The sequence below is a fragment of the Pristis pectinata genome, chromosome 2, assembly GCF_009764475.1.
Source record: "Pristis pectinata isolate sPriPec2 chromosome 2, sPriPec2.1.pri, whole genome shotgun sequence".
In the NCBI taxonomy this organism is placed as follows: domain Eukaryota; kingdom Metazoa; phylum Chordata; class Chondrichthyes; order Rhinopristiformes; family Pristidae; genus Pristis; species Pristis pectinata.
Window position 1 is genome coordinate 6376314 of NC_067406.1, and position 17976 is coordinate 6394289.

General features: G+C 46.7%; 1 protein-coding gene across 1 annotated transcript in view; it reads right to left on the bottom strand.

Annotated features, from left to right (window-relative positions):
• Positions 1 to 11193: 11193 nt before the first annotated feature.
• Positions 11194 to 17976, bottom strand: part of pcgf1 (polycomb group ring finger 1) — a 70670-nt gene continuing 63887 nt past the window's right edge. Inside the window, exon 9 of the mRNA XM_052038893.1 lies at positions 11194 to 13695. Coding sequence (XP_051894853.1) covers positions 13681 to 13695 — 15 coding nt within the window. The 3' untranslated portion in view covers positions 11194 to 13680. The remainder of the gene's footprint in view (positions 13696 to 17976) is intronic.

Below are 17976 nucleotides of genomic sequence, written 5' to 3' on the forward strand. Positions count from 1 at the left end.
GTTCTTTCAGGCTTTTGTATCTTCTGCCCAATGGGAAAGGGGAGAAGAGAGAATGACCCGGGTGGGTGGGGTCTTTGATTATGTTGGCTGCTTTACCGAGACAGTGAGAGGTATAGACAAGAGTCCATGGAGGGGAGGTTGGTTTCCGTGATGTGCTGAACTGTGTCCACAACACACTGCCGTTTCCCCTACATACGAGCGAGCTCCCATAATGTTATTAATTTGACATGTCTCACCTATGTACATGTGATTGTTCCTACGAACAGCAGAACTCGTTTCCTCTCTCTCCACTCTTAGATATTGTTCTTTCTTATCAGTCTGTTGTGCATTTTTGTATTAGATAAGATCACTTTATCAGTCACAGGTACATCAAAACACACAGTGAAATGCATCTTTTGCGTAGATTGTTCTGGAGGCAGCCCACAAGTGTCGCCACGCTTCCGGCGCCAACATAGCATGCCCACAACTTCCTAACCCGTACGTCTTTGGAATGTGGGAGGAAACCGGAGCACCCGGAGGAAACCCACGCAGAAATGGGGAGAACGTACAACCTCCTTACAGACAGCGACCGGAATTGAACCCAGGTCGCTGGTGCTGTAATAGCGTTACACCAGCCACTACACTACCATGCCTGCCCCTTTTTGTGTATTTTCCGACTTATGGACAAAGTTGACTTGTGGACCTCTGTAAAAATGGAAGATGTTCGTTACCCAGGGATGGCCTGTAGTCCATAACTATTTGTTTTACCTACTTGGGCTTATTTCCTGTTACTAGATCAAATACTCCTCACTCTCTGGCTGAGTATTTTACAAACAAGGTCATAAAGAAGTTCTCACCTGTTGTAAAAGCTTCACTTTCACTGTATTCTATCCATCGGGCATGGGTCCAACACAAACCCTACTCTAGCTTTGAATCAGTATTTCTCACCTTCTGGCTCGATGGCAATAGATCACCACTGATCACTTATTCACTCTCTCTTCATGAGGCAACAGATTACCATTGATCACTCACACTCTGCTGCTGTGATAATTGGACACTGGTTTATTATTGTCACATGTACCAAGATACAGTGAGAAACTTTGTTTGCTTGGCATCCATTTCATTACATCAGTACATCAGGGTAGTACGAAGGAAAGCAATAACAGAATGCAGAATATAGTGTTACAGTTACAGAGAAAGTGAGGTGCTGGTAAACAGAGGGTCCAGAGGAGGTTTACAAGAATGATCCTGGGAATGAAAGGGTTAACGTATGAGGAGCGTTTAATGGCTCTGGGCCTGTACTGGCTGGAGTTTAGAAGGGTGAAGGGGGATCTCATTGAAACCTACCAAATATTGAAAGGCCTGGATAGAGTGGACATGGAGAGGATGTTTCCAGTAGTGGGAGAGTCACGGACCAGAGGGCACAGCCTCAGAATAGAAGGATGTCCCTTTAGAACAGAGATGAGGAGGAATTTCTTCAGCCAGAGGGTGGTGAATCTGTGGAATTCATTGCCACAGACGGCTGTGGGAGCCAAGTCATTGGGTATATCTAAAGTGGCGATTTATAGGTTCTTGATTAGTAAGGGTGTCAAAGGTTGCGGGGAGAAGGCAGGAGAATGGGGTTAAAAGGGAAAACTAAATCAGCCATGATTGAATGGTGGAGCTGACTCGATGGGCCAAATGGCCTAATTCTGTTCCTATATCTTATGGACAAAGGGCCACGATGAGGTTGATCGAGAGATCAACTTTATAACACAAGAGGTCCATTCAATCATCTTATAACAGTGGGATAGAAGCTGTCCTTGAGCCTGGTGGTACATGTTCTCAAGCTTTTGTATCTTCTGCCCGATGAGAGGTGGGGGGGGGGACGAGAAGAGAGAATATCTGGGGTGGGAGGGGTCCTCGATTATGTTGGCTGCTTTCCCGAGGCAGCGGGAAGTGTGGACAAAGTCCATGGTTTTCACGATAGACTGGACTGTGTCCACCAGATATCACGGACTCATGGTCTGCTCCTATGGTACCAGGTTACCATATGCTGGACTCACTGTAGTCATAGAGTCATACAGCACGGAAACAGGCCCTTCAGCCCAACTCATCCATGCTGACCAAGACACCCATCTAAGCCAGTCACACTTGCCTGCGTTTGGCCCATATCCCTCTAAACCTTTCCAATACATGTACTTCTCTGGCAATGGATTAACAATCCTCACTCTCTTATGCTGAACCACTCAGGTTCTACTTTGTTACTGTGTCACTCCTGCATCCTGTTAATCCTTCTTTCATCTACTGAGTTCTTAATATGTTGCCCAGGTCTTTGAACAGTCACTAGCTCCGGCATTACAGCGGGACATGGATAGGATGCAAAACTGGGCTGAGAAGTGGCAGATGCAGTTCAACCCAGATAAGTGTGAAGTGGTTCATTTTGGTAGGTCAAATATGATGGCGGAATATAGTATTAATGGTAAGACCCTTGGCAGTGTGGAGGATCAGAGGGATCTTAGGGTCCAAGTCCATAGGACGCTCAAAGCGGCTGCGCAGGTTGACTCTGTGGTTAAGAAGGCATATGGTGTATTGTCTGTCATCAATCGGGGAATTGAATTTAGGAGCTGAGAGGTATTGTTGCAGCTGTATAGGACCCTGGTCAGACCCCACTTGGAGTACTGTGCTCAGTTCTGGTCGCCTCACTACAGGAAGGATGTGGAAGCCATAGAGAGGGTGCAGAGGAGATTTACAAGGATGCTGCCTGGATTGGGGAGCATGCTTATGAAAACAGGTTGAGTGAACTTGGCCTTTTCTCCTTGGAGCGACGGAGGATGAGGGGGGACCTGATAGAGGTGTATAAGATGATGAGAGGCATTGATCATGTGGATAGTCAGAGGCTTTTCCCCAGGGCTGAATTGGTGGCCACAAGAAGACACAGGTTTAAGGTGCTGGGGAGTAGATATAGAGGAGATGTCAGGGGTAAGTTTTTTACTCAGAGAGTGGTGAGTGTGTGGAATGGGCTGCCGGCAACGGTGGTGGAGGCGGATGTGATAGGGTCCTTTAAGAGACTTTTGGATAGGTACATGGAACTTAGAAAAATAGAGGTCTAGTAATTTCTAGGGTAGGGACATGTTCGGCACAGCTTTGTGGGTCGAAGGGCCTGAATTGTGCTGTAGGTTCTCTATGTTCTCTGTTCTATGTTCTATTCCCACAGTGGAAATGTCAAATGCTAGAGGGCATAGCCTTAGGGTGAGAGGGGGAAAAGTTCAGAGGGGATTTACGAGGCAGGTAAATGTTTCGAGCTTGCTCTGTTTTTATTTCAGATTTCCAGCATCTGCAAGTTTTTATCTTTGACTTGCAATCCTCAGGGCTGCTCTCCACCAGCCGGAGGAACTTCATGCAGAAACTCCGGACGTGCTGGATCTTCCGCTGAGGTCACCCTGGTTGCTGAGGTCAGCCCTGCAGGAAACTCTGCGAGCGAGTAAAACTAACACGGGGGCCATGAGTCATTCAAACCAAACCTGCCAAGTCCATGAACGACACTGAGCTTGTCCATCCGTGGCGCAAGTTCTCCCTCTGCTGGTGTCACAGCAACATCAGCAGCATTGCAATCCTAATAAAATATCTTTATTAGTCACATGTACATCGAAACACACAGTGAAATGCATCTTTTGCGTAGAGTGTTCTGGCAGGCAGCCCGCAAGTGTCACCACGCTTCTGGCGCCGACATGTGGATGTGGTCCATGTGGATTTTAGTAAGGCATTTGACAAGGTTTCGCATGGTAGGCTTCTTCAGAAGGTCAGAGGCCAAGGGATCTGGGGAAGCTTGGCCGGGTGGATTCAAACTTGGCTAGCCTATAGAAAGCAGAGGGTTGTGGTGAAAGGAGTGCATTCGGATTGGAGGGCTGTGACTAGTGGTGTCCCGCAGGGATCGGTTCTGGGACCTCTACTTTTTGTGATATTTATTCACAACTTAGATGAGGGGGTGGAAGGCTGGGTTAGCAAGTTTGCAGATGACTCAAAGATCGGTGGTGTTGTGGATAGTGTGGAGGGCTGTAGAAGCTTGCAGAGGGATATTGATAGGATGCAGAGCTGGGCTGACAAGTGGCAGATGGAGTTCAATCCAGAGAAGTGTGAGGTAGTACACTTTGGAAGGACAAACTCCAAGGCGAAGTACAAAGTAAATGGCAGGATTCTGGGCAGTGTAGAGGAGCAGAGGGATCTGGGGGTTTATATCCACAGATCACTGGAAGTTGCCATACAGGTAGATAGGGTAGTTAAGAAAGCTTATGGGATGTTAGCTTTCATAAATCGTGGGATCAAGTTTAAGAGCCATGAAGTGATGACGCAGCTTTACAAAACTCAGGTTAGGCCACACTTAGAGTACTGTGTCCAGTTCTGGTCGCCTCATTATAGGAAGGATGTGGAGGCGTTGGAAAGGGTGCAGAGGAGATTTACCAGGATGCTGCCTGGATTGGAGAGTAATGGATTATGAGGAGAGGCTAAGGGAGCTGGGGCTTTACTCATTGGAGAGAAGGAGGATGAGGGGAGACATGATAGAGGTATACAAAATAATGAGAGAAATAGATAGAGTGGACAGCCAGTGCTTCTTTCCCAGGGCACCAATGCTCAAAACAAGAGGACGTGGCTTTAAGGTAATGGGTGGGAAGTTCAAGGGTGATGTCAGAGGGAGGTTTTTCACCCAGAGAGTGGTTGGTGCATGGAATGCGCTGCCTGGGGTGGTGGTGGAGGCTGATACATTGGACAAGTTCAAGATATTGTTAGATAAGCATGTGGAGGAATTTACGTTGGAGGGATATGTGGGAGGAAGGGGTTAGATAGTCTTAGGTGTGATTTGAAGGGCAGCACAACATGGTGGGCCAAAGGGCCTGTATTGTGCTGTATTGTTCTATGGTTCTATGGCATGCCCACAGCTTTCTAACACATACATGGGAGGAAACTGGAGCACCCGGAGGAAACCCACGCAGACACGGGGAGAATGTACAAACTCCTGACAGGCAGTGCCTGGAATTGAACCCAGGTTGCTGGCGCTGTAATAGCGTTACGCTAACTGCTACAGTAATATTTTTATGGTGAGCTGGGTGTTGCCCAATCTACGTGGATGCATTAGGATCACTGAACTGCTATTGCATAGAATGAGATTGCTGGGCCAGTCAATATTGAATCCAGGTAGAATAATCCAAATCCCTTCTCACCCACAGCCTTGCTACTTAATTTCTTTCACGGTGATCCATTCCCCTTTTGAAATCCCTGATTAAATCTCACTCCCATCACCCTCACAGGCAATAAGATCCCCATCGCAGTCACCGTCAGCTGAAAATAAAATTCCTCGGATTCCTCCCAGTGGGTTCTTTGAAACTCCCCCACATGACTTCCCACCCAGTCAAACAAACGTTTGCTTTGGAGACACAAGAGGATACAGATGCTGGAATCTGGGACAAAAAAAATAAACTGCTGGAGGAACTCAGTGGGTCAGGCAGCATCTGTGATGGGAGAGGGATGGTCAACATTTCGGGTCGAGACCCTGCTTCAGGATCTTTAATTTGTTCCCAGCCCTCCCCTTATGTATGTTTAGGTGTTTTTATAATATTTCTTTATATTTCTAATTTGGTTATTTCTAACTTAGACTTTCAAATGCTGTGGGGACCTTTTTTGAATTATTTTCAAGACCTTTGATTTGGTGGCTAAAATACAGTTATTGGCTGATAACGTTATGTGTCAAGGGTTTTTCCTTGTCTGTTTCTTTATTAAACAGCTTCGGTCTTGGTAGTGGGTTTAGATTTTTTTTAATAATAAAATTATTCCAATTTATTCATTCTTAATTATCATGTGTGATTATTAACATAGAGTATTGTGGTTTCAAGTATGATTTAACACAATGTATTTAGTAGTATTTTTATTCCTCTTTTTGATTCATGTACTCAGTATTTTCTTTGCAGAATTAGTAGAAATATTGTAAAAAAAAATTTCTTTTAAACGTGCAACTCTTTGCATAATGATCACTCCAGGTGCTGGAGGTTAGAATTGTTCCTCCCTCCAGTGGAGTTAAGATGCAATTCATAGAGTCACAGAACAGTACATCACAGGAACAGGCCCTTCGGCCCACCATGTCTGTGCTGAACACGATGCCGAATTAAACTAAATCTCTTCTGCCTGCACGTGATCCATACCCCTGCATCTTCATGTGTCTGTCTAACAGCCTCTTAAACACCTCTATTGTAGCTGCCTCCACCAGCACCCCTGGCAGCGCATTCCAGGCACCCACCACTCTCTGTGTAAAATACTTGCCCCGCACGTCTCCTTTGAACTTTCCCCCTCTCATCTTAAAAGCATGTCCTCCAGTATTTGACATTTCTACCCTGGGAAAAAAGATTCTGACTGTCCACCCTATCTATGCCTCTCACAATTTTATAAACCTCTATCAGGTCTCCCCTCTGCTCCAGAGATAACAACCCCAGTTTGTTCAACCTCTCCTTATAGCTCATGCCCTCTAATCCAGGAAGCAGCATGGTGAACCTCTTCTGCACCCTCTCCAAAGCCTCCACACCCTTCCTGTAATGTGGAGACCAAAACTGCACACAATACTCCAAGCGCAGCTGAACCAAAGTTTTATACAGCCACCTATGCCATTAATTCCATAATCGCTCTGTGCCCTGCTTATTCAAGTCCTGTCTGGATACCTCTTAGATTGGTATTGGTATTGGTTTATTATTGTCACTTGTACCGAGGTACAGTGAAAAACTTGTCTTGCATACTGTTCGTACAGGTCAATTCATTACACAGTGCAGTTACATTGAGTTAGTACAGAGTGCATTGATGTAGTACAGGTAAAAACAATAACAGTACAGAGTAAAGTGTCACAGCTACAGAGAAAGTGCAGTGCAATAAGGTGCAAGGTCACAACAAGGTAGATCGTGAGATCATAGTCCATCTCATCATATAAGGGAACCATTCAATAGTCTTATCACAGTGGGGTAGAAGCTGTCCTTCAGCCTGGTGGTACGTGCCCTCAGGCTCCTGTATCTTCTACCTGATGAAAGAGAAGAGAGAATGACCTGGGTGGGTGGGGTCTTTGATTATGCTGGCTGCTTCACCAAGGCAGCGAGAGGTAAAGACAGAGTCCATGGAGGGGAGGCTGTCACTGTTCCTGCCTCCACTAGTTCATTCCAGACGTCAACTACTCTGTGTAAAAAAAATTCACCCCTCAGATCCCCTTTAAAGCTCCTTTTACTCACCTTAAACCTATGCCCTCTTGTTTTTGATACTCCTACCATGAGAAAGTAATTCTGACCGCCTCCCCTACAAGATAATGAGAGGCATAGATCAAATGGACAGTCGGAGACTTATTCCCAGGGCAACAATGGTTAACGCAAGGGGATATAATTTTAAGGTGATTGGAGGAATGTATAAGGGGGATGTCAGGGGTAAGTTTTTTTACACAGAGAGTGGTGGGTGCGTGGAACGCACTGCCGGCAGAGGTAGTGGGGGCAGATACATTAGGGACATTTAAGAGACTCTTAGATAGACACATGAATGATAGAGAAATGTGGGGCTATGTGGGAGGGAAGGGTTAGATAGATCGTAGAGCAGGATAAAATTTCGGCACCACATTGTGGGCCGAAGGGCCTGTACTGTGCTGTAGTGTTCTATGTTCTATGTTCTATCTCTGCCTTTTATAATTTCATAAACTTCTATCAGGTCTCTCCTCAGTCATTGATGCTCCAGGGAAAACGATCCCAGCCGATCGAATCTCTCCCTGTAGCTAAAGTCCTCCAGTCCAGGCAGTCTCCAACAATCCAGGCCAATCCTGAAGAGTTGGTGACACCAAGGTGTGTGGGTAGTGTCCTTGACTTGAGATCCCATTGTCAGGAGGTCGCACCAATTATCCTGAGAGATGGAACAGTTCCAGAGGAATGAAGCTGACAGGTCGCTCCCGTTGCTGGAGGGTTGAGAACCAGGGATCAATACTGAAATAAGAGGCTGGCCGTTTAGTACGGCAGGTAGTGCTGCTGTCTCTCAGCTCCAATGACCCAAGTTTCACCCCAATCCCTGGTGCTGTGTGGAGTCTGTATGTTCTCCGTGATGTGGGTTTCCCACATCCCAAAGACGTACCGATGGTTACCATACGTCACCAAAGATTTCTGTAGATGTACGGTGGAGAGCATTCTGACTGGTTGCATCACTGCCTGGGATGGAGGCTCCAATGCGCAGGATCGCAAGAGGCTGCAGAGGGTTGTAGACTCAGCCAGCTCCATCACGGGCACAACCCTCCCCACCATCGAGGACATCTTCAAGAGGTGGTGCCTCAAGAAGGGGCACCCATCACTAAGGACCCTCAGCATCCGGGATATGCCTTCTTCTCATTAATACCATCAGGGAGGAGGTACAGGAGCCTGAAGACCCACACTCAGTGATTCAGGAAGAGCTTCTTCCCCTCCGCCATCAGATTTCTGAACAGTCCATGAACGCTAGCTCATTATTCCTTTACTTTGTGTTATTTATTTTGTAATTTCTAGTAATTTTATGTCTTTGCACTGTACCTGCTGCCGCAAAACAACAGATTTGACATCATATGAATCAGTGATAATAAATCTGATTCTGTAACTTACCCCTAGAGTAGGTGGATGTTGGGAGAATTGGGGTAGTGTGAATGGGCACGTGAGAGAGGATAGATCACAGGGACATAAAGGGGGGAATGGGACTGATGGAATTGTGTGAGATCCGGCTTGGACTTCATGACGGAAACAGAAAAGGCAAGTCGTATTGAGAACCCAACCTGCCAAAATATAATGGGACTGGTAAGGAACCACTTCATAATAGAACGAAACATAGACCATCGATGCACCATAGAAAGCATCCTATACATCACGGCTTGGTACAGCAACTGCGCTGCCCAGGATCGCAAGAAACTGCAGACAATTGTGGACACAGCCCAGCGCATCACGGAAACCAGCCTCCCCTCCATGGACTCTGTCTATACCTCTCGCTGCCTTGGTGAAGCAGCCAGCACAATCAAAGACCCCACCCACCTGGGTCATTCTCTCTTCTCCCCTCTCCCATCAGGTAGAAGGTACAGGAGCCTGAGGGCACATACCACCAGACAAGGACAGCTTCTACCCCACTGTGATAAGACTATTGAACAGTTCCCTTATATGATGAGATGGACTCTTGACCTCACAATATACCTTGTTGTGACCTTGCACCTTGTTGTGACAGTATTGTGTGCAGTTCTGGTCACCTCACTATAGGAAGGATGTCAAGGCTTTAGAGAGGGTGCAGAGGAGCTTTACCAGGATGCTGCCTGGATTAGAGGGCATGTGCTATCAGGACTGGACAAACTTGGGCTCTTTGCTCTGGAGCGGCGGAGGCTGAGGGGTGATCTGTTGGAAGTGTATAAAATTATAAGGGGCATAGATAGGGTGGACAAGCAATATCTTTTCCCCATTATTGAGTGATCCAATACCAGAGGGCATGCATTTAAGGTGAGAGGGGTAGGATCAGAACAGACTTGAGGGGTATGTTTTTTACTGAGAGTGGTGGATGGCTGGAATGCATTGCCTGATAGGGTGGTGGAGGCAAATTCATTGGGGGCTTTTAAGAGGGGCTTGGATGGGCACATGAATGAGGGATATGGGCATTCTGTAGGTAGGAGGGATTAGCTATGTCGGCACAACATTGTGGGCCGAAGGGCCTGTTCTGTGCTGTACTGTTCTATGTACCTTATTGTCTACCTGCACTGCATTTCCCTGTAGCTGTGACACTTTGTTCTGTATTCTGTTATTGTTTTTACCCTGTACTACCTCAATGCACTGTGTAATGAATTGATCTGTACGAATGGTATGCAAGACAAGTTTTTCACTGTACCTCGGTACATGTGACAATAATAAACCAAAACCAATACATACATAGCACGCAGCATTACTGTGCAATGTATAAGCACAGATCCACTGGACGATTATTCGTTGCTCAGAGAAGATCATAAAATGATGGAATTTTACATTCCATTTGAGGGAGAGAGGAACAGGTCCAAGACTAGTACTTTACGTTTAAAATGAGGGCAACTGTGAGAGCACAAGTGCAGAGCTCGCCTGAGTGAACGGCAAATTCGGTTACGGGATCCGTCAGTGGAGGTGCAATGGCAGACGTGCAAGGAGAACTTTCAGAATGTGCAGAGTAGATGCATTCCAACGAGAAAGCAAAGATTCAGGGGGAGGACCTGTCATCCACAGTTAACGAAGAATTGTTAAAGATGCTGATGAAAAATGCTGGCTTATTGCAAAATGGTTCTGATCTAATCAAAGTTCAACAAAGTTATTTTACTCTACTAATGAGAACAAGCAGTGTAAATCACTCAAGTAAGCATGGTCTCTGGTTACACTCTGCTGTTCCCGGCAACAGCTAGTGTTTGAGTCATCAGTAGCCCTTGACACCGCTCAGCCACGGCTTCAGTTTGAGGTAAAGTCAGCTGTGCAGGCACGGTAGTGTAGCGGTTAGCGTAACACTATTACAGAGCCAGTGACCCGGGTTCAATTCCGGCCACTGCCTGTAAGGAGTTTGTACGTTCTCCCCGTGTCTGTGTGGGTTTCCTCCGGGTGATCCGGTTTCCTCCCACATTCCAAAGACGTACGGGTTAGGAAGTTGTGGTCATGCTATGTTGGCGCCGGAAGCGTGGCGACATTTGCGGGCTGCCCCCAGAACACTCTACGCAAAAGATGCATTTCACTGTGTGTTTCGATGTACATGTGACTAATAAAGATATCTTATCAATTAATCAAGGAAACAGTTCTGAAGAGAAAACAATGCTCTTACATCCCTTCTGCTCTTCCAGAGCCCTGGCAACAGCAAATATAGGTGTTTCTTCTTAGTTTTGGTTCTAGGTACACTTTCAACTCCAGTCCAAGAAGTTCTCCCCATCAGTGGAGGATCTCCTTTCATGCACATGATCAAACGACCTCCTGTCATGTGACGAATCCTTCCTCTCACATGACAAACCACTGCCGCAAACCAGATTTAATTAAGCTGTTTAAGAAAGTAACTGTTACCACACTAGTGGTGCTTAACAAAACTAGGTGCACATATCACAAAGTTTTAATAAACTAAGTAGAAAGTATAACATCATTACAAACCGATTACAAAGTTCTTGCCATCTTCTGCATCACACTCTAGATGGCCTCAATCTTAAATAAAAAGCATGTGTTTGCTCAAAGATGGGCAGACTGAGGCTTGGACAGAATATTAAACATTGAAATGAACAACTAAATGATTAATAACGAAAATTAAAGTACAAGGTAAAGCTTGCCAGAAATATAAATGTGAGAGTTTCTGGGGGTATTTTAAAAAAAGTGCATATTGGTCATGTAGATAAAGAGTCTGGGGAATTACTAATGCAAACAAGAAGATGGCAGATGAATTAAACAGGTGTTTTACATCGGTCTTCACTATGGAGGAAATCAGTAACATCCCAGAAATGGGTGTGAGGTGGGAATTGGGAGGGAGGAACCCAGGAAAATTACACTCACCAGGCCAGTAGAACTGACCACATTGTTGGATCAATGGTCTGAGGATCTGAAGGACTTAAAACAGCTGCCATCGGGCAGGAGGTACAGAAGCCTGAAGTCCCACACCACCAGGTTCAAGAACAGCTACTTCCCGTCAACCATTCGGTTCTTGAACTAATGGCACAACCCTAATCACTACCTCAGTACAGCAACACCATGACCACTTTGATCACTGCATTAAAATGGACGTTTTTTTGTTCTAATTGTGTTCTTTCTTGTAAAAATTGCATGTAATTTATGTTTTTCTGCTGAATGCTGTTTATCTGATGCTTTGTGCCTGTGACGATGCTACAAGTAAGGTTTTCATTGCACCTGTGCATACATGTACTTGTGCATATGACAATAAACTCGACTTTGAATTTGATTTCATCTAACAGCTATAAAAGAAGCATATTATGGAATTGGTTTGAAGATGCAGAGGGATTTGGGTGCCTGTGTGCCTGATTCACAGAAGGCTGGTGTGTAGGCATTGCAAGCAATTTGGAGACATGAATTATTACTGTTTATTGTTTCCAGAAGTATGGAAGTTGTGTTTCATCTGTGGAGTGGATTGGTCCAACAACATCTGGAGTAGAGTACACCTGTAATTAAGGAAGGATTTAAATGTTTGGAAACAATTCAGAGAAGGTTTACTATCCCAGTGATTGGAAGGGGTGGGTTATGTTACGAGAATAGGTTAGACAGTTTGAAACACATAAGACACTGAGGGGTGTTGGCAGAGCAGATATGGAGAGAATGTTTCCTCTGGTGACAGAATCTATCACCAGGAGTCACTGTTTAAAAATAAGGGGCTCACCAATCCAAAACAAAAATGTTTCGGAGGGTCGTGGGTCATAAAGCTCTCTCTGATGCAGGGGGATTTGCGAATCTCAGGTCGAAGAGTTCTTGGCCACCAGGCGGCAGTGTTGTCCACTGCTGCCTGACGTACAGAGCATCTCCAGAATTTTTTATGTTCAAACGTTTTTCCTGGCTCTGGTGTCCAAAACCAGAGGTCACAGCATCAGAATAATGGGTTGTCCACTCATGATCAATCATGAAGGAGGCATGCCAGCGGCTCTACTTCATTAGGAGTTGGAGGAGATTTGGTATGTCAGCAAAGACTCTTGCACGTACCAATATACGGTGGAGAGCATTCTGACTGGTTACATCACCACCTGGTATGGAGGCTCCAACGTGCAGGATTGAAAGGAGCTGCAGAGGGTTGTAGACTCAGCCAGCTCCATCAGGGGCACAACCCTCCCCACCAGAGGACATCTTCGAGAGGTGGTGCCTCAGGAAGGTGGCATCCACCATTAAGGACCCTCACCACCCGGGACATGCCCTCTTCACGTTACTACCACCAGGGAGGAGGTACAGGAGCCTGAAGACCCACACTTAATGATTCAGGAGCAGCTTCTTCCCCTCCGCCATCAGATTTCTGACGGTCCATGGACCCATGAACACTACCTCATTATTCCTTTTGTTTTGCACTAATTATTTCTGTAATTTATAGATTTTTATGTCTTGCACTGTACTGCTGCCACAATAAGTTTCATATTATATGTCTGTGATAATAAATCTGATCCAGATTGATAGTCCTACCATGGGAGAATGATTTTGACTGTCTGCCGTATCTATGCTTCTCACAATCTTAATGCAGGCAGCCCCCAGGTTACGGTCCTGAGAATTGTCTGTAAGCTGATTTCTCCAAGTCAGAAACATCCATTTTCTACAGCTGCCTATATCGTATCATGCTGCATAAACTTGCTATAATTCTTTCATTTCATTGTAACTAACACTGCTCAAAATTAAACTGCTAGAATATATGCTGTATCCCCCATCAGTGAGTACCACAAAGAAAAATCCAACCAAGACCTCAACGGTGGAACAGGCGGATGAAGTTACTTCGAACTCAACGGCTGTGAAGGCGGATGAAGGCTGCAACAAATCCATCAGCTCCAATCGTTGTGGTTTCCATGCCATTGGAATCAGTTGGTTGATTTGTGAAGCATCGTGTGCTTTTTGTAGTGCAACGTCAAGTACACGTTTAACCAATACACGCACAGGCGTCTTCGCTCTGTGGGCTACTTCTGATCAACGGAACGAAGAACATCATCCTCGACCTCGAGGGATAGCCACCACGAGTATCACAAAGCAATTACTATCTTGAAAAATGCTTTAAAAAAAAATGGGAGAATTGGGTCAGGTCAGGTCATCAGTAACTCAGGGAGACCCTGTACTTCTTATTGGGACACCCCTCAGCCTCCTTCCCTCCAGGGAAAACAAGCCCAGCCTACTCAATCTCTCCCCATAACTAAAGCTCTCCAATCCAGGCAATGTCCTGGTGAACCTCCTCTGCACTCTCTCCAGTACAACCACATCCCTCCTGCAGTGTGGTGACCAGGCCTGGGATGAGCTGAAACTTCTTTATCCAGAGGTTGGAGAATCCATCTTGTTACAGCTCTACCAGACGTTGGCAAGGCCACATTTGGAGCACTATGTACAGTCCTCGTTGCCCTGCTATAGGAAGGATGTCAGAATAAACTGAAGAGGGTGCCAAAAAGATTTACGAGGACGTTACTGAGACTGGAGGGCTTGGCTTATAAGGAGATGCTGGGACTGTTGGTGCCGCAAGTGTGGCGACACTTGCGGCTGCCCCCAGAACACTACGCAAAAGATGCATTTCACTGTGTGTTTCGATGTACACGCGACTAATAAAGAAATCTTATCTTTTTCCTGGAGTGTAGGAGGCTGAGGGGGTGACCTTATAGAGGTTTATAAAATCAAGAAGGGCACAGATAAGGTGGATGGTAACAGTTTAGTCCCTAGGGCAGGGGAGTCCAAAACTAGAGGGCATAGATTTAAAGTGAGAGGGAAGATTTTTTTTAAAAAGGGGCAGGTTTTTCCCCACGCAGAAGGTGGTGGGTATATGGAACGAGCTGTCAGAGGTTGAGGCAGGTACAATAACAATATTTAAAGACTCTTGGACAGGTACATGGATAGGAAAGTTTTTGAGGGATATGGGCCAAATACAGGCAAATGGGACTAGGTTAGATGGGCATCTTGGTCGGCGTGGACCAATTGGGCCGAAGGGCCTGTTTCTGTGCTGTTTCACCCTGTGACTCTATCAGTAGATGTTTTGATGTTAAGGAGTCAAGGGGTATGGGGTTAGTGCAGGAAGGTTACGCCAAGGCACAAGATCAGCTTTGACCTCATTGGATGGGGAGCAGGCACAAGGTCCCGAATGGCCTCCTCTTGCTTCCATTTTTTATGCTCCAAGTACCCTGAGTAGCAATAAACCACACTGGAATGTTTCAGCGTTGGCTGTTGAAGGTACTGTGTTGTACAGCACACAAACAGGCCCTTCAGCCCACCAAGTCCGTGCCAACCACCCATTTATACTGATCCTACATCTACCCCTTTTTGCTATTCTCCTCACATTCCCATCAATTCTCCCCACTCACCGGGGGCAATTAACCTACCAACCCACATGTCTTTGGGATGTGGGAGGAAACCGGAGCACCCAGCAAAACGCTAATCACTGCAGCTTAGCAACACTGTGATCACTTTGACCACTTTGCACTAAAACAGACTTTTTTTTTGTTCTAATTGCATTTTCTTGTAAAAATTGTGTATATGTATCGGTTTGCATAACACTATAACAGCACCAGTGACCCGGGTTCAATTCCCGCCACTGTCTGTAAGGAGTTTGTACGTTCTCCCCGTGTCTGCGTGGGTTTCCTCCGGGTGCTCCGGTTTCCTCCCACATTCCAAAGACGTACGGGTTAGGAAGTTGTGGGCATGCTATTTTGGCGCCGGAAGCATGGCGACACTTGCGGGCTGCCCCCAGAACACTCTACGCAAAAAGTGCATTTCACTGTGTGTTTCGATGTACATGTGACTAATAAAGAAATCTTATCTAATTTGTGTTTTTCTTGTGAATGCTGCTTACTGTATATGATGCTATGAGCCTGTGATGCTGCTGCAAGTAAGTTTTTCATTGCACCTGTGCACACATGTACTTGTGCACATGACAATAAACTTGACTTTGAAACCCACATGGTCATGGGAAGGTGGTGTTAACCCCACACAGACAGCAGCGGAGGTTGGAATTGAACCTGGGTCTCTGGTGCTGTGAGGCAGCTGCTTTTTCAGGTGTAGCACTGGGCTTTGCAGCCTCATTCCCCATCAACAGTTCAAAGCCTGAAGCTCTCGCTGGCACCCATTTACCAATCAGGATGAAAAGTCTCCCACTTGTGACTTGCATTGATGTAGAACCATTACCCAAGTAAAACACTCCAAGCCGCTCACAGGAGAGTAATCAAAATCCAACACAGTGCCACAAGGTGACCAGAAGGTTGCTCAGATGCAGGTTTTAAGGAAAGTCAAAAGGAAAAGGTAGAGAGATTTAGGGAGGGAATTCCAAAACTTAAGATGGAGACACCTTAATATTCTGCATTGTTTTTCTTTCACAGACACGGGGAGAACGTACAAACTCCTTACAGACAGCAGCGGGATTAAACCCAGGTCGCTGGTGCTGTAATAGCATTACGCGAACTGCTACACTATCTCCGGGTGCTCCAGTTTCCTCCCACATTCCAAAGATGTATGAATTAGGAAGTTGTGGGCATGCTATGTTGGCGCCGGAAGCGTGGCGACACTTGCGGGCTGCACCCAGAACACCCTACGCAAAAAGACGCATTTCACTGTGTGTTTCGATGTACATGTGATTAATAAATAAATACTTCTGTACCACCTCGATGTAGTTCTGCATGGCAATGACCTGTCTGCATGGCACACAAACAAAGCTTTTCACTGTATCTCAGTACATGTGACAATAATAAACCAATTACCAATTCTGTCTCTACCTTCAGATACATGGTTTAGAAGGTTATGGGACAAACACGGGCAAATGGGACTAGCTTGGATGGGGCATCTTGGTCAGCATGGACTAGTTGGGCTGAAGGGCCTGTTTCCGTGCTGTGTAACTATCATCCATCAGCCTCTGCCTTCATCCTCACCTCCCCCAGCTGCCCATCAGACCCCACCTCACCTCTGAGCAGCCCATCTCACCTCTTTATAATCAGCCATTTCCCCTCTCCACTCCCAGTCCCGACGCAGGGTCTCGACCTGAAACGGTGACCATCCCTCTGCCTCCACAGATGCTGCCCGACCCACTGCCCTCCAGAAGTTTGTTCTATTTTTCTGCTCCAAAGCTGAAGAGCCTGCTCAGCTGACAGCACGAAGGCCGTGCTGGGAACAGTTACTGCTGGGAACTTAGTGCAGTAACGGCAGGGTGGGAAGAGGTGGTCAGGGAGAAGAGGGAACGAGGGGGGAGGATCTGGGTCCACAACCTCTGGACCGCCCCTTGGTCTGCCAATCACCTCTGACCCACCTCACCCCTTCCCTTCCCTTCCCTTCTCTTTATACCTCTGGCCCATCTCCTCTGTCCTAATGCAGGGTTTCGACCCAAAACGTCAACAATCCCTCCACCACCAACCACCCCCCCAACACCCACCCCCCACCCTCCCGCCCCCGTTGCTGCTCAACCTAGAGTTCCTCCAGTGGGGTAGCTGCACACTGTCCGCTGTGGCCGTCTGGAGCTCCCAGGTGCCAGCCATTTTAATTCCCCTCCCCACTCCCACACTGACTTGTCTGTCCTCGGACTCCTCCACTGCCAGGGAACTAGAGGAACAGCCCCTCATCTTCCCCTTGGGCAGTCTACACCCCAACAATTCAATGTGCATTGAATTCTCCAGGTAACCTGCTCCTCCTCTCTCCCTTTTGTCTCTCCTCCTGGTCTACGCAGTCCTTCCTCCACATACCCTATCTGCCCATCACCCACACTCCTTCTCCCCCCCCACCGACTGTTCCCATCTGCCCTCCCCACCTCCCTCTCCTATCAGACTCCCCCATCGGGTAGAAGATACAGGAGCCTGAGGGCACGTACCACCAGACTTAAGGACAGCTTCTACCCCAGTGATAAGACTATTGAACGGTTCCCTTATACAATGAGATGGACTCTGACCTCACGATCTACCTTCTGGTGACCTTGCACCTTATTGCACTGCACTTTCTCTGTAGCTGTGACACTTTACTCTGTACTGTTATTGTTTTTACCTGTACTACATCAATGCACTCTGTACTAACTCAATGTAACTGCACTGTGCGATGATCTGTACGATCGGTTTGCAAGACAAGTTTTTCCACTGTCCCTCGGTACAAGTGACAATAATAAACCAATACCTCCCACTATTTCTACCCTTCCCTCCTCCATTTCCCGATCACCCCTCCTCACCTGGATCCACCCATCACTTGCTCCACCCCTTCCCTTCACATTGCAGGCCACCCAGGCACAACAGGAGGTGCTGTCCCTCCAGTGTGTCTTTGGCCTCGCCCAGGAAGCCGAGGACAGTCGGGTGGGTGTGGGAATGAGGGGGGGAATTGAAATGGAATG